This window comes from Sceloporus undulatus, chromosome 5 (assembly GCF_019175285.1).
Source record: "Sceloporus undulatus isolate JIND9_A2432 ecotype Alabama chromosome 5, SceUnd_v1.1, whole genome shotgun sequence".
In the NCBI taxonomy this organism is placed as follows: Eukaryota; Metazoa; Chordata; class Lepidosauria; order Squamata; family Phrynosomatidae; genus Sceloporus; species Sceloporus undulatus.
In genome coordinates this window covers 159,535,811-159,562,507 of record NC_056526.1, presented here as the reverse complement: position 1 = coordinate 159,562,507, position 26,697 = coordinate 159,535,811, and the positions used below count along the sequence as shown (strand labels likewise).

Genomic DNA, 26,697 nt, shown 5'->3' with positions numbered 1-26,697 from the left:
TGTCTCCTCCTCTCTTCCCTTCGCTATTCTAGAACAGCCATGTTTTGTTTTTACTCTTTTTTTCTTTTCTTTTCTTTTCTTTCTTTCTTTCTTTTTTTCCTTTTTTTTTTTGGTCACATTCATGTAACTCCAGAACCGCATTTAAAATCCATCAGACACACAAAAATGAAAGGCACACTGTAGGGCATAGGGCATAGAGGCAGGTTTAAGTCTGAGAGCAGAAGAGAGCACAAGGGCCCAGAAACAGCCCAGTCATGCTAATGAAAGGACATGCAGTGGGGAATGCTCCCAAACCAGTATGTATACACTTGCCTTCATTAATACAGCCGTGGCGAGAACAGAGGTGGTGTGATACAATCCTGATTCTGCTTCTGTATGGTGCTTTTGTCTCTCTTTCTGTCTCTCAACAAACTGTCCCAACTGCTAACAAGCTTAACAAAATGGGCCATTTTTAATGTCCAATGTATTAGCCATCATAAGAGGAAAGGAATCAAATGCAGCTACATACCCTAAAGATTATCCAAAGAAAATAGCTGTAATATATTTTATCTTGGGTAGCCTATTTTATAATTATTTTAATTATTTTACTTGCAATAAATAGAAGCGTACCTCCTTCTAGTGATAAACCCACACATAAATCAAATTCACTCATAGGGCAGAATTACCAGATAAGGACTATAAAGCATTTTGTGTACCAAAATGCAAAATGGAATTAATAGAGCAATAACAATTATACCAGCAATAGTATACAGTCGCCCCTCTGTTTTTGTGGGGGATCAATTCTGCCCCCCCCCCCCGGGTGAAAACAGAAATTCACCTATATTCAAGCCCCATTGGCTTGAATGGCGGCACCCGCCTGCAGATATCTGCAGATGCATGCCCCATTTTGTCCCCCTCCGTTTGCCACCCACAAACAGGCGAGGGACACTGTTTTCAATCCGTGAAAACAGAAGGGCAACTGTAATTTGTTTTGAGCGAAGAATCAACATTATTGTGTCTCTCCTCTAAAAAGAGGCATGTAGACTAACAAAAGGTTTTCCAAATGTAATTTATTTATATCTCCCCACCACAAAGAGAACAGTTCAAAAACATTGTACCCTGCTGCATGGTGCAATCCAGTACCCAATGGCAAGAAATGGAAGGCCGAGTGCAACCACCAGCACAACAAAACACTTGATTGCGATGGCCTGTTCCCGTAATCCTGAGAGATTTTCATACCAGATAGTCAACAGCTGTTGCTGACAGTTTGGATGGGCCACAAACTGTGGGGAAAATAGAAGAAAATGAAGTTAAACTGATGTCTCACTCTCAACACATGTAATTAATCTACTTCCATAGGAAGCAAGGTACTGCATGATGGACAGGAGACAGAAGCAAGTGGTTTTAAATGGAGAGTTTTTTCCATAGGAAGCAAGGTCTTGCAAAAGGGACTGGAGAGATGGTTTTAAATGGAGAGGGTTTTTTTGATAGGAAGCCAGGGCTTGCAAAACAGACCAGAGAAAGAAGCAAGTGGATTTAAATGGAGAGGTTTTTCCATAGGTAGCAAATTCATCAGGCACCAGTGATTTTACTTTGGAAACCCCTTTATTCACTACTGATTGAATTCATTACAATGCAAAAATGATGATGGAAGGTGTTTAACAGTTTGTTCACACAGATCTAAAACAGATTAAATAGCCATTCTCAAGCTTCTTGTAGCAATGTTTACATGGGGCTTGAATAAAAATAATAAAATCTTTGGATTTATTTCTACTTTTTTGGAACAAAACTCTAGTTTAGGGATGGGAGTATTTAGCCCTTCAATTTCCCACCTACTCTACCTATCATGCCCAATGTTAAGAGACTGAGGAAGCTGCAATCTAAAACATTTGGAAGACCAAAGGTTGCCCAGCCTTTCTCTATGTGTAGAATAACCCTTCTGTCTGCTGCAGAATACCTTCAAAGGGCCACAGTTCAGTGGAAAAAATCATGCCTAATAATAATAATAATAATAAATAGTTTATTTATATCCCGCTTTTCCAATTTTTGATCAAAGCGGCATACAAGTTTAAGTAAAAAATACATCAAGATAAAAACAATTAAAACAGTATCTAAAAACAGTCACAATAACAATAAAAGCAACAAGTTCAGCTGAGTAGGGAAATGCATAAACATCACAAGGTCATCAAACCGAGGGGGTGAAACATGAAGTAACATCTCATGGAGAGAAGGCTTGAGAAAAGAAGAAGGTCTTAAGGTTCTTCTTAAAAGTATCTAAAGATGTGGTGGATCGGAGCTCATCTGGAAGATTATTCCATAATCTTGGGGCCGAGATGGAAAAGGCCCGTTGCGACGTCCTTGCATAACGTACAGTTGGGACCTCTAGCAGATTCTTCCCTGCTGACCTGAGTGTGCGGGGCGGATTATATGGGGAGAGGTGGTCCTCCAAGTACCCTGGGCCCAAGCCATTTAGGGCTTTATAGGTCATAACCAACACCTTGTATTGAGCCCGGAAGCGCATAGGCAGCCAATGAAGATCTTTCAGGATTGGTGTTATATGATCTGACCTGGAACACCCAGCGACCAGTCTCGCTGCCATATTTTGCACTAACTGTAGCTTCCAGGTTTGGTACAAGAGTTGCCTATGTGTAGGATCCCAGATTCAATCTGTCATATCGCCAGATAGTGCTGAGAATGATCCTGGAGCATCACTGACAGACTGTGTAGATCAAGGGAGGGTAACTGTTGGGGGTCTCACTGCCCTTCTAGGGGAGCTTAAAGAGTTGCATCCTTGCCGAAAATTGCTGCGGTTTTTTGTGCCAAATGCCTCCCAACGCCCTTGGAAGAAGTAGAAGGGAATTTTCTTTTCATGTTTGGGCCTTGTCTCAGTTGTTTCAGGCCTAGGAAGTGATACAGAGTTGATTCAAAAAGACAGGGGACTGGAAACAGGAGATGATTTTCTGCTGCTAAGAGGTCTGGGATTTTTTTTTTTAAGTTGGAATAGTGGGGAGGTGGAGAGTAGAGAAACAGCAAACTCCATGGGTCTCTTTAAGGATATTAAGTACACATTTGCGCAGCACTGGGTACACGTCAACTGGTAAATTACATAAATTAGACTTGTGAATAGCAATATATATATATATATATTTATAGACTTGATACATATTAAATCACATTGGACGTCTCGCTGGGCTTCATATCAAAAATATTCCATTTGATTTCAAAATTGCCAATATACCTCCACTAAATGTTTTATAACTTCATGATCAGCTTCTACAATTATATTGTAGCAATCTATTTCCATGTTGCCACTGTTCTCAAAACTAATGAATTTCTCTCAAAACTAATATTAAATTACACGTTTCCAGAAATGGGCTATTTTAAGCTTCTGAATGTACTGATTGTTACCACCATACAATGTTATGCTATTATTAGGTTTGTTTATTTGACATGTTACAGAGTTGCTAACATCACAGTAACACCTCCACAGGCTCAAAGGAAATTGGAGATATGAAACTTCAGAAACTAAAAATATTAACAGTTGCTCTTTTTTGTGCAAATGAGGATTTTATTTTAAACATCTTTCAGAAATGCAATTTCTGCTTTTATATTTAAACTCCAGTACTGTACATAAAGGCACCAAACTCCAAGGTTGGAGTGTACAATAAAGAACTGAAGCAAATGGTTTCCTCACCTGCAACAAAATCTTGCCAACAGGCTAATGAATCCCCCTTCCAAGATACTCCATCGCCTACTTTTTGCCATACACACAGAGGTCTCCTGGAGACCTGGAGAAAACTGCTCCTGCAGAAAGGTCTGGTGTTTGGGAGGTGCCTCAGGGTTCTGTCCTGGTGTTGTTCAACATCTTTATAAATTATTTAGATGATGGAATAGAAGGCATGAATATCAAATTTTCTGATAATACCAAACAGGGATCCAGAGGACAGGATTAGAATTTAAAATAACCTTGACAGGCTAGGGACCTGGACCAAAACTAGCACAATGAATTTCAATAGAGATAAAGGTAAGGTACCACACCTAGATAGTAAAAATGAAATGCCCAAATACTGGATGGTTAACACTTACCTGAAAACACAACATGTAAAAAGGGTCTGGGGTCTTAGCAGATCACAAGCTAAACATGAAAATAAAAATGGTATGGTGCAGTGATAGAGCCTAGAATTTAATTGGCTTTTTTGATCTCTGAATCATACTGCTTTGTGTTTGTTTTCACCATTGCAGACAAGTCCTAAGGAAACACTATACTTACATGTAAGAAAACAATAAATGTAATAAATACTAGGTGTGAAAGTAAATTTATTTTAGTAAGAATTCCATTTTTTTCATGTACACAGAGGGCATGTGAGACTATTATTAGAAAATTCAACAGAAGAATGACCCTTCAACACAAAAGGAAGTCTTACAGTGACTTATCCATTTGAAGCTACTTATTCAAAGTATTATTCCAGTACAAACATAAATACTCATTTAAGCTTAGACTCATCATCATGTATTTAAATCCATGTAGAATAATGTACTTTCTATTGTCACTAACTAAAATGTAATTTTGCAGACATTTGTTAAACCACCTTGGAAAAAAAAAGAATACATCCTGCAGTAGACAACAGAGATAGGAAATTTTCAGTGTTCAGCCAGAAAGGTTTTAATCTGTTATTCTGATTTTTTTAAAAAAAGAATGTGTTCTTCACCTTTTAATTATTCCATGCTAAAATAATTTATCTAAATAAGCTAGTGTGTGTGTTACTTTACCAAATCACTTATTAATTCACTTTAGGCTTGAAAAAATCTAGAAGATAATATTAAAAAGTCATAATAATTACTTGTCAGCTAAATGTGCATTTAAGATTGAGGATCAGTATAGGCTGATTTCCATTTACAGGCTCTTAAAACACAAATCATAGCTCACTGTAAAGGCTAATCACCTCCGATTCATGGCCCTCTTTTTTGTTCATTTTGAGTATGATGCTCTATTGCCTATTTAGCACTTTTCATATCTTGAAGGAAAATTTGTTAGAGAATGTAATAAAGTTGCATGGGGAAGGGTGAATAGGGAAAACCTGAAAACCTATCAAGAACAAAATGCAACAGAATGCACAACATTCCACCACACTTAACTGCTATGCAATAAGAAATAGATAAACTTAAAATGGCAAGGGGGGGGGGGGAGAATAAAGGTTTAAAAGACACTGTGAGAGAGACTAGGAGTTGGTGTTTTCAGTTTTCTTCAAGAGCCTAGATTCAGGACCCTTTCACACTACACAATTATAGCACTATAATTCCATTTTGGGCCTTATCACATGAGAAAAGAAAGCCTAAATGGAACCAAAGAGAAGCAGCTTTCTCAGTGCCTCTCTGCATGCCACTGAAGGACTTCCATTCTCTTCCCAGTGGAGAAAATCATAAAAGCATATCTTTTGTCATGTTGGAAATATTCGTTTGCCAAAAGGCACACTTTTACAACCTTGGGAAGGAGAGTGGAAGTGCAACGACAGCATTTGGAGAGGCAAGGAGAAAGCTGTTTCTCTCTGGTTCTGTTTTGGCTTTCTTTTTTCATGCAACAAGGCTCTTTAACTGCCATGGCTACATCCTATGGAATTCTGGGATTAGTAGTTTGGTGAGGCACTGGAGCTGTTTGGTATAGAATTCTAAACATTTTTTCCTAAACTGCAAATTCCAGGATTCCATAGGGTGCAACTATGACAGTTAAAGTGGAATGATTGCACTACAACTGTGTAATGTGAAAGGGCCCAAGATAAATCTATGTCCTGCTGAATCTGCTATTAATGCGAGTAAACATCAGTCACGCAGCTGTAATTGTATAGTGTGAAAGGGATCGTTCAGACCACTAAACTAATGGAGACATAATAAATCAATACATTTGTTAAGTTCCATTGACTCAATGAGTCTTCTCTAGATGGGACTAACTGTACCCTCAAAATAATTTCAATAGCTGTGAAACACAGCCAAATTGGTGTGAGAGATTATAAAAAAGACAAGGGTGATCAGCCAATGAATGAATATTCAAGCTATCTTTCAAGATCAATTAAATGAACATCTGAAACATGTTAGAGCTGCTACTAATAATTGTAGCTGTATTTTCTTTCATCTCACTGATGCACCAAATCAGTACTTTTAAAAACATTATAGTATCTCTAAGTAGCACCACCAGCTTCAGTTACTGTGGGCTGGGCCTTTTTTATCCTCAATGGGTGCTTCTACATTGATAGCTTAATCCGAGACCAGTCTAGACCATTATGCCCCAAACTGGCTGTGGACCAACCACAATGGTGACCACACATACCAAGCTGAAACCAGTATGGCACCTTGTTGTGCATATGAGCAAGCCATGTTGGCACAGCATCAGCTCTGCTGTCCTGTCCCCTGTTTTCAGAGCTGGTGCCACTACTTCTCCATGAGCAGGAGCTCCTTGTAAAGCCTGCTTGGCATACCACTGCTTCTATTGAGGACAGAAACAGCTGCCCAAGAATGTGATCAACAAGGAGTCCAGGTGCCTGTTTCTGTTCTGAGAAAAATCAGCTCCATGCAGTGGCATCACTCGAGGGGTGCAGACTGTACCAGGTGACACCCTAAAGGGGTGTGTGACACCACTGCTTCTCAAATATCTGCATTTTGGCAGGAGCAGGCTGTGGCATTCACCTGTTTCTGTCTAAAATGCTGTAAGAGATGGCGTAAGTGGGGTGAGACTCAGTGAAAGGAAAAAGGAGAGGCTCCAGGTTTTTTAAAATTAAAATTTCAAATTTTTCAAAAGTTTTTATTCTTTTAAAATTTTCTTTAAAAACATCACATTTTACCAATGTTCACCTTAGCTACATGAAACTATGCATATTTAAATAATTTAGGCTGTGCATATGATATTGTAATTTAAAAGTATAAATTTAATTTTGCTAGTTCTTTTTGACACAGCTATTATCATTACTGTACATTCAGGGATATATGGGAATTACGATTTATGAGTAACACTAGTACAAAAATTTTTATCAAGGCTTTTGCATGACGTGGTATAGAAGGAGGTCAATCGAGGGTGACACCATGAGTTACTGCACCAGGTGACACCAACCTTAGTGACACCACTGGTGCCGTGCTGGGCAGCCTTTACACAAAGCTCCTGCCTGCAAGGAGATGGCAGCAACTTCAACAGGCCATCCCCTTTCACTGCCTTGCTTAGCCCAGAGTAGGGGGATGGAGTAGGTGAAATCCAACCCAATCCAGTTGTCTACATGCCAGAAGACCCTCAGAACACTCCAGGATTTCCAGGAAGCACCAGAATTCAGAGGTGAGTATGTCAGTTTTCACCAGTACTGACAAGCCCAGTATCTCCCATACCCACCATCTATTCTCAGTCTCACCTTCAGAAAATCTGTTGAACAACCTCTCACAAAAGATGGCTTTAACTACTGTTTCTTATCATTCAGTATGCTAGTCACATCTGCCCTGAGGCTTAAACCAACTTGCATTTAATTCAGCATGTGAACAGGAAGAAGATCCATTCAGTGATGAAATTGGGTTTTCTATAGACTCTTTCAAAGTATAGCAGACCTCAACATTATATAGATTAATAATAAACAACCACATTTCCTGTCCAAAGTATTCCTCTTTCCTTCAGTCTCACAATCTTAAAACTCAGGCAATAAAGTAATTTCATTTTATTTATTTTTATGGCCAAAGGGAAATAAATGACATAATTTTAAGTTATTTAAATCCTAAACATGAAAGATCCTGGCATGCTATAAATACTGTAAGAAGGATATTAGCATATTACTTGACTATTATCTGTATTTTCTTTCTGACACATACAAAGAAATCAAATCCTCAAGTACTTACAACTGAAAACCTAATTTCTGGCTGGGTTATCTGCTTGGAAAAGAAAGACAGGAGAAAACATTTCATTGAGCGAGTTTCTGTAGTTCTGTTGACAACTCTGGGCCAGAAGCAATGAAACACTAAAATTTGGTATTGCAAGCAATAGTGTTTTGAAATGATGAAGCTATGCAAAGATGGAGAACCAGTGGCCTCCAATGTTGCTGCCTTGCTGGATTCCAATTCCTATCAGTCTTGAGCAGCCTGAACAATGGTAAAGGATGAAAGGAGTAGGAATTCATCAACATCTCCAAGGTCACAGGCTCCCCAGCCCTAAAGCAAAGTGTTAGTGCTAAAAGCTTTCCAGACTTAAGATACCTACACTTTCACAGAACCCACTGATATAGAGGCAGCTGATTCTTAACAGTAACACTGGAACACTTTATTTGTCGTACAATGTGTTTTAAGAGAGACTCTAGCATGCATTATTGCAGCATAACAATACGTAGTGCCCAGTGCTAATAAATTCCAAAGGTTACAAAAACAGCAGGCCCTTGAAGATAAAACAGTTTTAAAAACCCAGCAGGACCTAATTAGTTGAGTCGCGTTCAAAAAGCTCACATGGCTAGGGAAGCAGGTTTTGTTTTTGTATTGCAGAAGGGGGGAAAAAGCATCTCTGTCTTTCCAAATTACCTACGGCTGTTCTTCACACTGATTCCATGGTTGGGCCATCTGCACAGCAGCCTCCTATACTGCTCATTTGATCCCCTTCTGCACAATTAGGGTCACAAAGGCATGTCCCTGGGAAATGCCACAACACTACTAGGAAGTCAAGCATGCCCACTACATAGAGCATGCCTCATCCCATGAATTAAATTTACCCCTTGAAGTTATAGATTGGAATAGAAGTAGCATGGGATGATGTTCTAGATTATGTGCAGTGCAGGAATCAGAAACATTCTATCAAGGCACCTAATATAAAACACAACATTGTCATAAAATACATATATAAGCTTACAAACAAGCGCTTGGAGAAGTTATTTTGGACTAAAATTGCCAGAGTCCCTCAGCTACAATGGTCATTTTTTCAAACTCTAATTTTAAATATACTGACAAACTTTAAACAGAATGGAGTATGTGTTAAATAGTGATGAGCATGAACAACCTGACTCCATACTGAACACTGTTAATTAAGGCACAGCAGTGCAGTTCAGTAGGTCCACTTGAACTGGTAGCTGACTATAACACAATGTAATCTGCAAAGTAAGCTGTGAAAAAGCTTGCTGTCTGATGACATGACCATGAATCTAGATCCATTCATATGTAAATAAATGAAAATGCCACTGTTTGTCCTTCTGTAGTCATAAACCACTGAAGTGTTTTATCAAAAATGCTGATCCAAAATGATCTTCCATAACAATAACATTCAGAAAATACTAGCATGAGCACTGTTGTTGTTGGACTGCTGCTTCAATTTTAGTTATTGGCTTCTGTTAAAGAATTTTGTCAACAGAACCCTCCAGAAGTATTCAGTGCATCTTAATACATCATAGCCAGAGAATTCCCTAATTTCTAGCCAGAATTGCCATGCTGAGAAGGCAATTCTGAAAAGTAATTTTTCCAAGCTAGTAGTAAAATAGTTCTTAATCTGTGAGTTCCCAGATGTCACAGGGCTACAACTAGCAGACTCCCTGTAATAGCACATAGCTGTTACCAACATAAATGCTCATCTGTTTATTCTAAACCTCACTGACAATACACAAAGAAGGAAAAATTAATTCAAAGATATAGCTGTGTTAGCCTGAATCAATATGCAAAAAGATATTGTAGCACCTTTGAGACTAACTGAGAAAAATAAGGCCGTAACATAAACTTTTGTAGACTGAATTTACTTCAACAGATGTATGGATGTGTCTGGAGTAGACACAGGAGTTGTCTGCACTGGCCTAATAAAGTGGCTTCAAACCGCTTTGAAGCCAGACAGTTTAGATGATGTACAAGGCAAAAGTGGGATGAAATCACCATGAAGCAACATCTGGGGCTAAAAACCGGAGCAAAAAGAATATAAGACACTCTGATTTAACACAAAAAATATGCACCATCGCATTGGCATACAAAAACAGCATGGCATGAGTGAATGTAATTACAACATCCACAAACCAGACAGTCCAACAGGGGGCATGGGGAGAAGGGAGGGAAAGGGGCATGTATGGGGGGCATCCATGATCCACTCAAGAGGACTGAGTGAAACAGCACTTTGCCAACATGTCACTGAGCACACCGATGCACTGTACATGGAGCAATGGATTTAAACTAGAGGCAAAGAGATTCCATCTAATCATTAGGAAGAAATTTCTGACAGTAAGAGCTGTTCAACAGTGGAATACTGTGTGTCAGAGTGTGGTGGAGCCACCATATATCAAAGGAGTCAAGGACAGAATAGGGAAACTAGTGAGGAAGCACAACTTCCAAATATTTTACAAACCGACCTAGAAAATTCAGCAAATGCTGTGCTGTGTTAAGGACAAGAGGGACCCTCTCACGGCTGTAGGAGTTGATTGCATACCATGTAGCTGTGGACAAGCTTACATAGGGACCACCAAACGCAGTGTAAAGACATGAATCAAGGAACACTAGAGACACTGCAGACTGAGTCAGCAAGAAAAATCAGCAGTAGCAGAACACGTTATAAACCAGGTGTAGGCAACCTGCGGCCCGGCGAGGCCTTGGGACCGGCCCCATCCCGGTCCTGCCGCCGGGGCCTTTGGCGTCTCGCGCGAGGGGCATGGTGGGGCAATTGTCTATAGAAGCCTCAGAAAGTGATTAACTGAGAAAGAAACCCACACCATCTGAAGTTGCCTTAGAGCATCTGTAGCCACTGGTCCATCTAGCTCAGTGGAATAACTGATTGGTACTAGTTCTCCAGGGTTTCAGGTAGGAATTGTTCCAGTCCTACCTGGAGACACCATGGATTGAAACTGGGTCCTTCTGTATGCACAGCATGTGAGTTCTGCCACTTCCCTTCACAGTTGTATTAACTGATGATGTAGCATGGCCCCTATTATCTTTTCATTTAAAAAGACCAGTTTCTCAGTTGTCAGACTTTGACATCCGTTTGACAACAATGAATTATTCCTGGAGAAGATAAACCCCATAAAGTACTTCCACTACAGTCCTGCTGTAGCAGTTGAGGTTATTAACACAGGCAGTTTATGACACAATGCATCAAATATCATACTTTTGAAAGAGTCAGATACTTGCCTTTTTGACTTCATACTTAATTGCTAGTTTGACACGACTCAGTGAAGCTCTGTGTCTCTGAGTTTCTACTGGTTCCGCTTCCAAATCTCCATTTAGAATGGCTTCTACCTCTTCAGAGTCTCGGCACAGATCAAGGACGCCAACCACAAAATCCTTGCATTGCATAGACAGCTTGCGGTAGTCATTCTAAAAAGTGAAAACGTAAAGAGCATGGCCCTTTGTTCACATCAAAGTACAGTTCAAAGGCATAACTGTAGCAATTTAGTATTAGGATTATACACATTTATTTAGCACATGTACATTCCCTCAGTGAGCTTAGACTGTGCAGCTCTTTACTTTCCAACTTTAATGGCATTCAGATAATGCCTGGCAATGAATAGAGACACATACCAATAAACATGGTAGGAATGGAAGGCAAGAGAACCCTAACATCCACAACAATAACCAGGAAAGTTATGCTAAAATAAATCAATTAGTCTTAAAGGTACCACCATTTTTTAATGATGGAACAGACCAACAAAGCTGGCCCTTTGAAAATAACCATGAAAGTACACATACATAAAATGTTACTGCTTGAATTAAAATATATTCTAATTCATAAAATTAGTAATCTTAGCTACTTAATTTTTGCCACAATGCAAACACAGTTTCCAATATATCATTTGGACTATAAAAGCTAAATTTTCTGCTTTTTTAAAGCTCAGTGTCAGTGATTGTACTAATACTCTTTAGTCTCTTTCACATTTTTCATCTTGTTCTTGGTTTGCTATCTTCTCTTCTTTTCCCAAGTGCCAGTATGGATGTGACATCGTACCATTAATTAAAAATTCCTGCTGCTGTTGTCTCAAACCAAATCTGGGGTGGAGGAAGAGACACCTGTTATGTGCACTAAAAAGAAAGCTCCCATTTATAGCAAAGCAGCTTTTTTTGTAATGAACAGGAAGGGTGTGGCAAGGTGGCAATTTGGATCAGTCCACTTCATTAGATGCGCGATGTCTTAGCCAGAATTCCAGATATAGTAGAAATGGTAGTGGAAGTACTATTGACAGTGAAATCAGATGGAAATTAAATGCATAAAGTACTGAATTTAGTAACACATCACATGGATACTATACTTAAGAACATCTTCCAGATGTGTATGACTATGGTTGGATATAGGAAGGAGGCAGTATCTGAAGGTGTGAAATCATGTAAGATTTTATATGTTAAAGAAAGTACCTTTGACTTTGGAAGAACTGTTTTGTACTACAACCCACTCCAAGCACCCAACCAGCATTGACATTGTTATGTTAGCTTGGGGATTCTGGGATTTATGGTCCAAAGTGGTTACTTTCCTAAGCTTTGCTAGAACTATACTCTGCAGACTGCAGAAACCTTAATGCAACACATTTGCACTGAAATAATTAATTTTCTGAGAGTCAGTGTGGTATAGTGGTTTAAATGTTGGACAATGACTCTGGAGACCAGGGTTAAAATCTCCACTCAGCCACAGAAACCCATTGGGTAAGTCACACATTCTCAGTCTCAGAGAAAGGCAAAGGCAAAGACCTCTGGACAAATCTTTTCAAGAAAGCCCCACAATAAGATTGTCTTAGGGTTGCCACAAGTCAGAAAAGATTTGAAGGCAAATAACACCAGCAAAGTAAACTTTCTGTATTAACTAAGAAATCTGAACCCTGATGTAAAGTGGTACATAACATGGCACACTACACCATTCTCTGTGTTGGATAAAAGCTAGTCACTTTGTAAACCTGTCTAAGTTTACAAAGAATCTGTCTTGCCTGTTACTACAGTTGTCAGGCATCTCTCCCTCTTACCTTCCATAGTTCACTATACATCTGTTGTTACTGTCAGTTGTCTTTCAAACATTCTCTTCTGTTTAGGAACTGTTTAGCATTTTATTCTCATGCCTAAACAGTACTTGCTGAACCTGGTAGATTTCGATTAAACTAGGGTGAATAGTACTGAAAACATCTCATCCCTATCAACATTTCAAAGCTGTACTGTTAAAAGATATGTTGCTACTTGCCACAACTGACTTACTCTCATTTCCTTATTTCAGAAAAGCATTTTATGGTTGCATTATCCATATGTCTAAGCCATAATCTATTTCCTAATTTTCAGTTCATTGATCATTAAAACTACAAATGAAGGAGCTAATTTAATTTGTTTTCCTGTTCCCTTAAGCTCTTGAAAGTAATACAGTGGCCCCTTGGTATCTGGCTGGGGTTTGGTTCCAGTTCTCCCTGTGTGTACCAAAATCCGTGGATGCTCACGTCCCATTAAATACAATGGCAGAGTAAAACAGCGTCCTTTATGTACAATAACAAAATCAACATTTGCTTTTTGGGATGTATATATTTTTAGAATATTTTCAAGCCGTGGATAGTTGAATCCATGGATAAAAAATCCATACATATGGAGGGCCAATTCGATTTTCAAACTGATAATATGAAATAAATTGAATGGTAAAAATATTGGGTGAGTATCCTTGCAAAGTTCCGAATATTTGGAGCAAACCTGTTGTTGATGTTGTTGTTGTTTCATTTTATTTATTTATATCCCTCCTTGCTCCCAATAACGGAACTTAAGGTGGCTAAACTAAATAAATAAATAAAATTTAAAAGTTCTTATGGCTCCAATTTTATATTTCCTGTACTTACCTGTAATTTACCATTAAATTTACTTTTTCATAGATACAAATGGAGTGCAATGAAACTCACCATACTGTATTAGTTCAACCCAAATCTCCACAAATCTAGCAAAAGCAGACTAAGCAAATCAAGCTGTTGCCCAACATAATTCTGGCCTGAATTCAAGATGCTGCTGCTGATAATTAAAGTCCTAAATGACTTGGGGGCTCAGTGCTTAAAGAAATATCTCATTCTATCTCTCATTGTGTACACACACAAACAGACACACATACTTCAGCACCACCTAGATTTGCTGGGCAGAGTCATTCGTGTGCCTCAGCAATGGAAGAAATATATTATGCATAAATGTGGTGGAGGGTCTTCCCTCCTCACTGTGGGTAAAACCAAAGACTTTGTAGCCTAGGGATTGTTGTTTTATTGTTTTAAAATGTTTTGCTGCCTGCACTGCACCCTGAGCTATTTCCATATTGGATGGAATATAAATATTTTAATGAATAAATGACCTTGGAAATCCAGTAGGAGATGCAAATGACTTTTTAAAAAAATATTTTCAAAAATTTATTATTAATATACATTTTCACAGTCTGGCTATTATTACTTTTTTTATACTTACTACAGTGACTGTTTGAATTTAAACATTTTAACTTTACCAGTTGATTGACAGTCGTTCATTATTAGACCATTATCCAGTGTCAGGTACTTTACTTTTAAATCACTTTGTTTTATAGTGCAAGAAATGCATTGCAGCAAATCCTTCAATTAATGTAAGTTCAACCCAAACCACTTGCTTTAAGATATCAGCCATAGCTGAACTGAATTTTGCTACTTAATGTTCTGATTTAGTCCTACATTCATGTAGTCTTATACTCCTATATAAAGGCTACCAGCTTGTCAGTGTAATTTGGAAGGTTTTATTGAAAGATTTAAATCACATAAAAGCCTATTAATTTTGCATTGTTAATGTCAAAAAGCATTAAAACATGGTTGTTAAAAAAAATTCACAGTATTAATATAATAAGCAAGATTCATTTTTCCATTAAAACATTCATGCAAAAAGACAGGTTTAAACAAAAAAAATTAAATCAAAAACCTGATTTATTTTTTTAAAAAACCCTGTTCCTCCCCCCCCCCCCAACCCTGATTTAAAAAACAACAGGAACCATCAATATGGGGAAGGCTAATAGTCATGTAAGTATCCAGAGATCCTTTCCTTCCAGTGTGATAGATATCTCAGCAGCTGTACAATATCAGAGCAAATCACATTTATCACCAAACTGTTCTCTACACTGAATTTCTAGTCATGTTAATGTTGCCCTTAGTCACAATACTAGCTTTTATATTCTTTGTACTTGCCTGCTCATGCACAACAACATCTTTCATGTTATTTTCCAGTTCACCTCTCTGCTTATCTTCACAGAATACTTTTGTTACAACACCTCAGTATGTGACCTTGACCTCTTTCTGCAGTTGTGAACTACACACACTCTTTTTACCCTCCCATTGCACTAACACACACAGGTTTTATTTGCTATGCATGTTTCTGCAAAATTGTCTACAGGTATATCAAAGCTGCACAAACTGAGACCATGAATCACTTCTGTTATTGTATTTTCCTGTTCTGCAACAGTTCAAATACTCAGTTCATGTACCAGACAGGGTTGCTGACCATTTTTCTGCATTTAAATAATTTGCACTCTTTATACTGAACTGATATTTTAAATAAATCTAAGGCCTGTTTCAGACTGCCAAAATAAAGCTGCTTTGGGTCTCTTTGGAGGTATGCTATTTCAATGATGCATGCATCCTAAGAATCTGGAAGCTGCACCAAAGCTGCACTCCAGTGCTTAGGAATGGAGTGTGGCTTTGGCGCGACCTCCAGACTCTTAGGACCCATGCATCATTTAAATAGCATACCTCCAAAGAGACCCGAAGCAGCTTTATTCTGGCAGTCTGTAACAGGCCTAATTTGACTAATATTTTGACAGCAGTGTCTATCCAGTAAAGTCCATTTTTTCATGGGAAAAAAGAAGTAAATTGGAAAGTTCAACAATGACAACAAAAGCAAATTTTAACTGCACTCATTCTTGAAAGAGAAAAAGAAAAGAATATAGGAGAAGAAATGAGTGTTCTACCTATCACAGAAATGTCTGGGAACCACCAAAAGCCTTCCAACACAGTTTGTAGATTTTATTATTGCTTTAAAGTCATTGTACATGTGAAAGCTTTCTTTGAACAAGGTACTTTGAACAGTACTGAAAAGGGGTTTTCAAAGAATAGGATTGGTACTAGCCATGAAAAATGCACAACCCAGTCGCAACGCCTCTTAGTCATTTCATTTCCAGTATCAATAGGAATGTTATTCTGTTGCAGGTTGTGGGGGAGAAAGGCCTTTTAAGGTCTTGTGGTATGGTAAAGTCTATCAAATTTATCTCTGCACAAGCTTCTATGGAGTTTAGCTTGCTTCATCAGATGCATCAAATGTTAGGTTGAATATAAATGATGGTAACAGGATTATGACTCTGATCTCAGGATTTAAAATCCAACTTGCTCACATACAGAGTGCTTGCTCTCTCTCTCTGTGTGTGTGTGTGTGTGTGTGTAAGTGTGTACACTTTCCAAAATTAGATGATGCTGAGAAAATCTTGAATGATTAACTAGAAGAGAGCCTTGTGGCATCTTAAAGGCTAGTAAATTTATTATGACACAAACCTTCATAAAAAGTATGAAGTGTTATGGCAAGTTACAAGCATACACTTGTAACTTAACATAGCACATCATGTATCTGATTAAGTAGACTAAACTTCATTAAAACCTGTGTCACAATAAATTTTTTAGTCTTTGAGACACCAAAAGATTCTTTGCTGTTTAATCACTCAAGCTTCTCTCAGCATTACTCTTTCCCACCTAATCATGCTAAAGCTTTTATAAAAGAAAGCCCACATAATGGCAGCTATATCTCCTTGACAAGAGATAATCCAATGAACAGCAGCCACTGTTCTTTTAAAGTTATTAGGGAATTTACATTTCTGCAGAGTAGCAATAACCTTAATAGAATGAGCATGTCCTCATGGTTGCCAAGTGCTAGTTAAGAACCCTGCAATACATCTATTCAAAACTTGCAGGGACTGAATGAAAGACATATTATGCTTGCTCTGGCTCAAATGCTGATGAGTGACTGCATGGCTCAAGGACCAAACAAGTTCCTGACTAGAGTCTTGAATCCTCCATATTTTAGGTCACAGACCTGATGAAGAACGCAACCGCCTGGGCCATCAAATAAACCAAAACCATCAGTTAAAACTCTTGATTGCATACTGCTCTCACTCTTCTTCTGCTATTAAAATGGTTAGTATCATTAGCAATCATGTTCAAAGTTTCAATGTTCCAAATATGTTATTTCTACTACAAACCTATGAATAATTAATATTCTCATATTTGATTCTCTTCTTAGGGTATGAGAGTCAGCAGGCAAGCTTCCTCACCTTGCTTCTACTTAATCCAAGTCCATTTTTACTGCACACTCTGACCCAGTTCAGTGTTCCCAGACATTGTTCCAAATGACAGCCAAGGGTAAATTGTACCATGGTCTTTTAATTCATTTTCTTCAACTCAATTGCCTATCATCTGGCTGATGGATGCATGACACAGGATCTCTGACTGCCACAACCAATTTCACATTTCAGCGCTTCTCCTGGCTCTAAGGCAACTGACTGCACTTTTCTTCACACTACCCCTAATTAGTAGTATTACATGGTTCCATTCCTACCTGCAGAACCAGCTACAGAGTGTGGCCTTGGGGGATATCTATCAGGCCCTTGGTTTTTAAGCTGTGATGCACCAAAGGGTTCCATTCTATCTCTCATGCAATTTAACATATATAAGAAGCCACCAGATGATGTCCTCAGGGGTTGTTTTAGAGTTGGGTACCACAAATATATAGATGACATCAGTGGTGTCCTTAGGGTTGGTGTCACCTGGTGTGGTCACTCATGGAGGGACAGGAATTATGGGGATGGGACTTCTGGCATGTAACTTCCGGTGTGCATGGAAAGATGTGCACATGGCTGGAAATACCCTGTGCACCCCCAGAGAGCAGGCACAGCCCCTGGGGTGCCTCCTTGTGGGGTCTGGGTGGCCTGGAAAGGTGTCACACCCCTTCTGAAATGTCCCCTCCCCCCAGTGACACTACTGGATGGCATTCACTTGACTTGCTTCATCTGAATGAGATCATGAGGATTCTGAACTGGTGCCTGGATGCTGAAATGCAAAGGCGTACAATTGCAACAGCATTGGCAGCCAATTTTACATCCCACAGCAGCCTGAACTTTCTGCTTCTTGGTCCAAAACCAGTCTTCTGATTTGTACTTTCAGACTATAAGTATTTTGAGGGATTTGAAAATGTTTTAAGTATAACCACCACTCCAGGAGACATTTTTTTGAGCATCAAGAGGAAAAAGTTTCACTTGTAAAAACTGGAGGGGCTAGGATTTGGGGGGCACTCAGGGAGCTGAAAAAATGGGTTGGGCCTGAAGCCATTCTATATACCACATTTTCCCCATTCTTGTTGTAAGGGCTGCAGGAGAAGGCCAAGAAATTAACACTGCAGAATGGTGTACAATACTACTAGCAGGGGGAAAAAACATAGAGTTGGAACAATTACTCAGGAAGGTCAAGAGGAAAGTGCTAAAGCAGGATTACTGCTGAACATAAAGAAAACAATAATAATGACCACAGAGGATCTACATAAATTTAACCTAGATAATGAGAAAATTGAAACAGCTAAAAACTTTCCGTACCTAGTATCAAACATTGTTCAAAATTGAGACTGCAGTGAAGAAATAAGAAGACGACTAAGAATGGGAAGCAATGGAGGAACTGGACATGAGCCTAAAGTGTAAAGATATACAACTGATCACTAAAGTTAAAATCATCCAATACACTGTATTCCCAATAACCATGTACAGATGAGAGAGCTGGACAGTGAAGAAAGATGACAGAAAGAAAATAAACTCATTTGAAATGTGGCGTTGGAGAAAAGTGCTGAGGATGCCATGTATGGCCAAAAAGACAAACAACTGGATGTTGTTAGAACAGATCAAACCTGAACTCTCTGGAAGCAAAGATGATAAAACTGAGACTGTCATACTTTGGTCACATCATGAGAAGACACACCTCCTAAGAGAAGACTACAATGCTAGGCAAGGTAGAGGGAAGCAGAAAGAGAGGAAGACCATATGTCAGATGGGTAGACTCAATCAGGGAATCCACAGGTCTGAGCCTTCAGGACCTATGCAGAGTGGCTGATGATAGGAAGTAATGGAGATGTCTCATTCACAGGGTCACCATGAGTTGAGGCCGACTTGAGGGCAGTTAACAACGAAGGGTGTGTATGGGGCAGCTAGATAGCTGGCAGGGACACCTTGAAGCAAGAAGAGGGCAAGTGCAACTAGGAGGCTTTATGTAGTCCTCCCCACTCAGGTTTTACAACCCTTCCGAAGTCCAGAAACACCCATTTAGAAGGCATTAAAATCACCCCAAAGCCCTCAAAACACCCCAGAACATAGCAGTTTAGACTTTATCTACAACCCATCTTACCCTAAAAATCCAACTGAAAACAAACAGGAAATACAGGAAATGAAAACCAGAAGGAACTCCCGGTCTCATATTTTAGCCACCTATTGCCCACAGGAATGGAGGTGAAATTGCATCCTACTGCAGTTGTCCATCCCTCCCTAATAGGAAACACATGGCTTTGTTCTAAATTGCTCCTAATATACACCTGTCTGTGTTCAAGGTGCTGGTGATAACATTCAATGGCCTAAAAGTTGAGACCTCTATATTTGAATGATTGTCCTACAAATAGGAGCAAAGAAATGGGAGGTCTGAGTGGTACTAAAGTTAGCTTCAGTTTGACACCAGATTAAAACAGGTGGGTGGAACTGTAGCAAAGAACAATTTTTGCTCCAGCAGCAGACAGCAGTTGTGCATTTTCAGACAAAATGTGACAATGTGTCACTTGTGGTTATATCTCTGTGGGTTTTCACTTTGCTTTTCTCATTTAAAATTGGAGGGTAGGGGGGCAAGGTTATGTGGTTGTTTTGATGCACAACTCCACTCAAAGTGGACATTTTTTCACCTGAAAAGAAAAATTTTTTAATGGGGGAACCAACTTCCAAAATATTCAACACTTAGACTGTACATTACATCTAGTGGGGTGGTTACAAATTTTGAAGTGCTAATCCTCTTCATGACAGCTCAAAGCCATGCTCTCAAAGTGAGTCCAGAAAAACAGGCAGTTGTGTTAATCCAGTTTTTTGCTCCATCAAGAGCAGATCATTTGTATCCTGCATCCAGGATTCTGTATCCATATATTCAACTAGCCAAGGCTTGACAAAAAATTAATTCCAAAAAGCAAACCTTGATTTTGCCACTATACATAAGGGACACCATTTTACTACACCATTGTATATAATGGGACTTGAGCATCCATGGATTTTGATAACCATGAAGGAAGGGTGTTAGAACAAACCCCCAGCAATACCAAGGCCCCCTGTATTAATGGACTTTGACTGTCACAAGACTAAGCCACTGTCAAATACTTTGCATTACAAGAAGAATAGCACACAATAATATAGTTGAAGTTGACTTGAGAACAATTAACAACAACAATATATTATTGTGTGCTATTCTTCTTGTAATGCAAAGTATTTGACAGTGGCTTAGCATTATTGTTTTTTCAAGTGACTTGAATCATCTTTTCTCATGATATGGCCAAAGTACAACAGGTTCTGTTTCATCATCATCAATATATTTTTGCCTCAGGCTATGTAAAGTGTCTCAGGTGCATGCAATGGGTTAAAGAGGAAATGCTGACTCAGAGGAAGCTGATGCAACTTAAGCATGGAGATGAGTTGTAGCAGTTCTGAACTGCACTGTCACTGTAGCTACATGGCAAAAAGCTGATTAAACACTAGCAGGGATTTGGATCAGAAGCCTAGCTGTGTTTGTGGATATAAGGGTGAATGCTCCTGCTCCCGTACACAATGTTGTGGTGTGGATGTTGGTTGATGGTGGAAAATTACGCAGGTTTGTGTAAATATTGCTGTACTGTGATTGTAAATATTTGCTGCAACTAAGATTAAAAGCCTCTTCGGAAGAACCTCAGGAGTTGTGATACTTCCAGACTCAGCAGTAGTGTTTGTCTTCCTAGCTGGCAGTCTTCTGCGTGTGGACTTGTTTTTTCCCAGCACTAACAAACTTGGCTTCTAGGAAGAGTTCGAGCTTGATTTGCTCTTCGACCCCAATCCCAACCCCCCAACCCCTTTTTCGGGTCTTTTTAGCAGTCCATGGGATCCGTAAAACTCCTCTCCAGCACCACATTTCAAATGAGTTGATTTTCTTTCTACCAGCTTTCTTCACTGTCCAGCTTTCAGAACCATACATTGTAGTGGGAAATATGACAGCATGGACAACCGTAAATTCAATATTCTATTATATGTCTTTACACTTCAGGATTTTATTTAGTCCTTTTACAGCTGCCCTTTGATGTCCTAGTCTTCTTCTGATTTCTTGATTGCAGTCTCTATTCTGATTAATGACTGAACCATGGTATGGAAAATCTTGAACTATTTCAATTTCACAATTGCACAAATGGAACAGAGGACTAGAGGGCGAATGTCAGATAATATAATAATCCCTACTATCAAACGGTCTTAATACTTCAACTTTGTGACCTTTCCCTCCATAACACCACTGATTGACTCTAAGTACTACAGTAATCCTTTGCTACATGCATCTGTGAAAGGAAACATGAGATACTCCAGATGTTATAAGACAGCTGCTCCCATCAACCCAAGCCAGCATAACCAGTGACAAGAAATACACTCCAACATCATCTGTTGGGTCACATGGATCCCATCCCTGCCATGCACCATCACCATTAACCTGTCCCCGTCCCCATTCCCACATGTACAGACACATTAATCTTTCTTTGCTGCTCTTCAGTCTTCGAACAAGCTTCATGGATTAATGTTTGTGCTTCTTCACCATAATTTTGGGAAAACTTAATTAAAGAAGCAGAAGCCAACATTGACCCAGAAAGATCCCATTAAAATGTTTGCTACAGCTTGATAAAAGTGCCATCGTAGAACTGATTTTGTTTACCACCTGTTTCCTCTGACCCAGTTTCTTTCATATAGAAATTCTTACCAGGATAGGTCTAGTCTTTGTAACTTTTACGTGGTACTATACAGAATTTAAACAGCATAGATGGGCAGAACTGGGTAAAGTTTTTCAGAGCCTGGCTAGTGAAAAATCTGGGGAAAACAAAACAAAACAGAAAAGCAACCCCACCATTCTGTAACATTATAATGGCAATAATCAAGAAACACAAAGGAAGAGAACATCAGTGCAGATTTTAACAGCTGGCTGCCAGTAAATTTCTGGAAGATGAATGAGCAAAGTGTTCTTCTGATACAAAAAGGACAAATACATGCAGCCTCCATAACCTGTAAACAACAGCATTCAGGAGGTGTGAATAGAAACAAGAATGTTCATTTAAGACCTAGAGCTCAAAAACTGAATGATTTTTCTAATGACTCAGATAACATTATTTCAATTGAGTGCGCTTCAGTAAAAATCATTATTTTCTCATAGAGTGAATGAGCCTGTTTTTATCTATTCCAGGGAGATAATGCATTTTTCTGATTATACCCTATACCTTTTAAGTACTGAAGTATTTTCATTTTTTTTAAATGAGTACTTGTTATAAGATCCAGGCATCGCAGCAGCAAAATCAACAAGAACAGATAAAAGTGCAGGGCAATTATTGTGGCTGAATCCACAAAAGCCAAAGATACAACAGACAGAATAGGTATGAAAAGAGAAATCTTACCTTGAATTCTTTTTCAATATTAGCCAGTTTAGCAAGCTCATTACTAAGTTCTAGAGCAGTGAGAACAGGATCTTCGCTAGATAAGGACAGGTAGGCAGGACTTGCCAATCCCTTATATGCATTTATCCTTGACCTGGAATGACTAAAAGAATCAACCTTTTGTTTCTCAGTGCAATCGTTGCATTTGCAAAAATAATCATGAGGTCTTTCTATCCTCGCACCTTTCATTAACAGCATATGCACCACCTCATACTTTTGACAATGAGCAGCTAAAATGATGGGGGTGATATCTGGGGAGAAGCGGGTGCCATCTTCATCATAAGAATAGAAATCATCATCCTGAAGTTCCTGCTCACAGGGGCTCAAAGTCAGCCGCTTGCTTGCTGCAAAGCCAGGGTGATTCAAGATTGCTTCCACTATTCGGACATACCCTTTGCTGATGGCAAGCAGCAGGGCATCTCCAATCCGTGCCAAATTCTCCTTCTTTAACAGAAGTTCTGTCACTTCCAAATGTTCATTGCCCACTGCAAGCTGCAAGGCATTTTGACCCATGTAGTCAACACAGTTTACATTCAATGTTTTTGACTCCTCCAACATTTTGCGCACCACAGGGATGTTCCCATACTCTGCCGCATCCAGGAAGCGCTCTTCCTCTGCTGTGAGGCTTGTGCCCCTCTCATTGAACATAAAGGCTGGGCCTCTAATTGCTTGTCGCCTCCCTTTTTCCCTCATCACAGTCATGCGTCTCAAAGAAGGACTTCCATCAATGGACCTAATGAAGAGAAACAACCAAATTGGAATATTTTCAACTGAAAGAGAGTATTTTCACTGAAAGAGATTTCAGTGCTTTCATACCTTGTAGAGCCTTTGGTCCTCCAAGTGTTTTGGACTTCAGATCCCAGAAGAACAAACAAGCATGTCTAATGTGTCAGTTATAGTTCATAATATATGAAGGGCTAGAAGTTTACTACCCACCTTTACTTTGGTATTATAACTCCAGAATCCCCAGCCAGCACAGGCACCAACTTGGAATTCTAGAAGCTGCAGTCAAAGAAGTGCATTTTCCAAGCTCTTCCCCAGCCATATATCAACACCATAATGATTCTGTTACAAAATCAGGCAGATTATACACCCACCATAGGCTATAGCAATATCCACTACAGTTTTCCATATGCTTAGTTTGTGAAAGGTCACTTCTTCCATTTCCCACTTTGCCAGTTTAATGCACAAGCCCTTTAGTGCTGTCAATATGCCCTATCTTAAAGGAACCCCAGAGAATATACTTAAAATACTTATGCTCTGATGCCTAGTAAAAGAAGTAAAGCTGGATAAAGCCATTGCCTAAAATATCAGGAAATTAATCAGGCATATGATCTGCCTATAGCGCCGAATGTTCCCACATCACTGCTGAAATTCTTTCCTTTTCCTGTGTCTTCTTGAATAGGTGCAATTATGTACTTTGTGTGACCCAACCTGAGGCCCACAGATTTCAGTGTCTGTCTGATTTTTACACCATCGCCACATGAGTTAAAGTAAAGAATGCTTTGGGTCTTAGTTTCTGCAATAGTTCCATTACTTCCCTTTTCTTCCCTACATCCTACATAAGTCTGTTTCAGAGATCTGAAAGACCCCCCAGAATAATATGAGATAGATGGCTCATTCTAACAGAATGGGGGGATGAATAAAATTGAACAGCCTCCTTCTGCAAGCAGCAGTGCTTTCATTCTTGTTTTAGTGCAAGTTCAGATTCTAATAAACTATTCTGGAAAAAAATCTTCCACTACATTTTCAATAAAATATAAGCTCTAGATTTATTTCATCAACAGCATTTAAAGAGTAGACTAACAAAATTACTTTATTATCTTGAACCAAAAGAAATCCTAATTTTAATCAAAAGTAGTATCATTTTCCAGAAGATCAGCATACACACTATACAGCATATCAAGCATACACAGCATACCAAGCCTGCAAGTTGTCTAGCCTCCAATATTTGTTGCACCTATTTGTTGTATTAGCATATATTTAATCAGTTATTATGAAACAAACATGAAATACTGGAAACATGACGCACACAGACACACCACATATGCACACATGTTTAAAATATTTTCATGTTGCAGGATCTTCCTTTCAACCAAAATTTCTAAATACAGGGGTGAGCAACTGTGGATCAAAAGTTGTAGATCAAAGACATCTGGGGGATACAACTGTCCACCCACATTATAGAATAAAAACCAAATTTTATCCATAATGAAATATTGGTGAAGAGGCTATATACTAAACAGTTAATCTTAATTATGAGTTACTTTTACTTTAGCCACTCCAGTTTTTAACAGATTTGAAAGCATTTTCTGCTAGCCTGTGGCTGTCAAATGATGATGATGGGGTTTACTCCAAGGGTCCATGTCTAGTGCAGAAGAGGAGAACAGTATGACCTATGTATAAGACCTTGCAGAAAACTTTTGCAAGCCACAGGCTTTCATTTCTACCTTACATGTTGAAGTAGAAGGAATGGATTAAGCTTTTAAAAGGAAGAGCATGCAAAACTCAAAATTTAAAAGACACCATCCTTTATATACTTAAGCATGCTTACTTTGATTAAGGGAGACTTCTGCATTTCCTCTGTCCATGACAGCACCCACCTACTCTGAAACTGCTATGCAAAGGGTTGAAGACCTTGTTGAATGGGCAGATTAGGGTGCAGCAGGGAAGGGACATCATCTAGCCAAAGTTATGGCATCTTTCAACACTATTTATTTCAAAAGGGGAACACTTCACTTTCCTATTATAATCAAGAGAACTAAAATGGTGCCATGATGTTTAGTGCATTTATTTATTGGATACAGTCCTCCTTTCCCATTGTTTTAGGGAGCTAAATGCTTATTAATTATTTTCCCAGTTCTTCTTTACTATTTTAAAGTGAGAGCATGGAAAGCCATCACCTTAGGGCATCTGCAACAAAAACAATTCTGAAGCTGTCATATATTGTCAAGTCAAAAATCAACAGATAAGCAAGTGAAGGTATGGTTGCAAACACTAACAGATTCATGTATAGCATAAGATATTCTGCTATGAGAATCATGGCTGGCACGGTTTACCACAATGACATTTCTGTTTGACAATTTTTTTAAAAGACGAAAAAAGAGTGCAGATTACAAACATTGGAAGAACATTTCTTGCAAATATGCTTTAAAATAATTAAGTTTTGAGTATCCAAAGCTCTCTGTCAAAAGAAAGGATCTAATACACTTATTTGACAGATTTCACTAAAAAAATACTTCCTGAATGTTCCCATCTGTAGTAGGCTGAATAGCACATCTTTCAGAGGTGTCTAACAAGGACAAACCTAACATAAAGAGTGAGGCAATCACCCCTGGCAACAGATACAGGGGGCAGCAGCAACAGTAGTTTCTCCTGAGCCAACACCTGCTTTTGAAGGATAGAGCTGTGTCTGCTGCAGAGCGTACCCTAGGGCACTTTCATACTACGCAAAATTATAGCTCTATGATTCCACTAACTACTATAGCTTTATGCTATGGAATTTGTAGCTTGGTTAGGCACTAGAGCTCTCTGGAAGAGAATTCTAAATGCCCCTCTATAAACTGCAAATCTCACGATTCCATAGGATTCAGCCATGAATATAATGCTATAACCATATAGTGTGAAAGAGTCCCAGGGCTTCTACACTGGCTTACCACTTACAGTGGAGATGTTATCCTGTCAGCACCATTGATGTATTATTAAACAGTCAGTCCAATCAACTTCTGTATATTCTATCCTTTTCTTCAGGCAGAACAATATCTTGGGCCACTCCTGATTTCAATTAGGTTGGTTGAAAGAGGTTGCTAAAGTGCTAAAGCTATAGTCTCTTTCTTTTACACTAAAAGAGGACAGTTTATTTATGCCGCACTCAGGGTATTCCAGGTCAAGGTGTGGCCAAAACTATTGTCTGGTGTTCTAGTTTGGGTTCTGGTCTTCTCTCCAGCCCCAGAACAAATAATTTTTTCTATAACTGCTCTGTGTGACAAGTTGCATATCATCAACAGTTTTGCTGCTTGCTGCTGGTGTTTT

At 38.9% G+C, this 26,697-nt stretch overlaps 1 protein-coding gene across 1 annotated transcript in view; it reads right to left on the bottom strand.

The window, feature by feature from the left end:
- The window catches only part of TRPC3 (transient receptor potential cation channel subfamily C member 3), a 63,697-nt gene that overhangs the window by 22,093 nt on the left and 14,907 nt on the right, over window positions 1-26,697 (bottom strand). The window contains exons 2-4 of the mRNA XM_042470919.1: window positions 22,627-23,398; window positions 11,080-11,265; window positions 1,098-1,262 (exon numbers count right to left, since the gene is read on the bottom strand). Of these exons, the coding sequence (XP_042326853.1) occupies window positions 1,098-1,262; window positions 11,080-11,265; window positions 22,627-23,398 (1,123 nt within the window). The remainder of the gene's footprint in view (window positions 1-1,097; window positions 1,263-11,079; window positions 11,266-22,626; window positions 23,399-26,697) is intronic.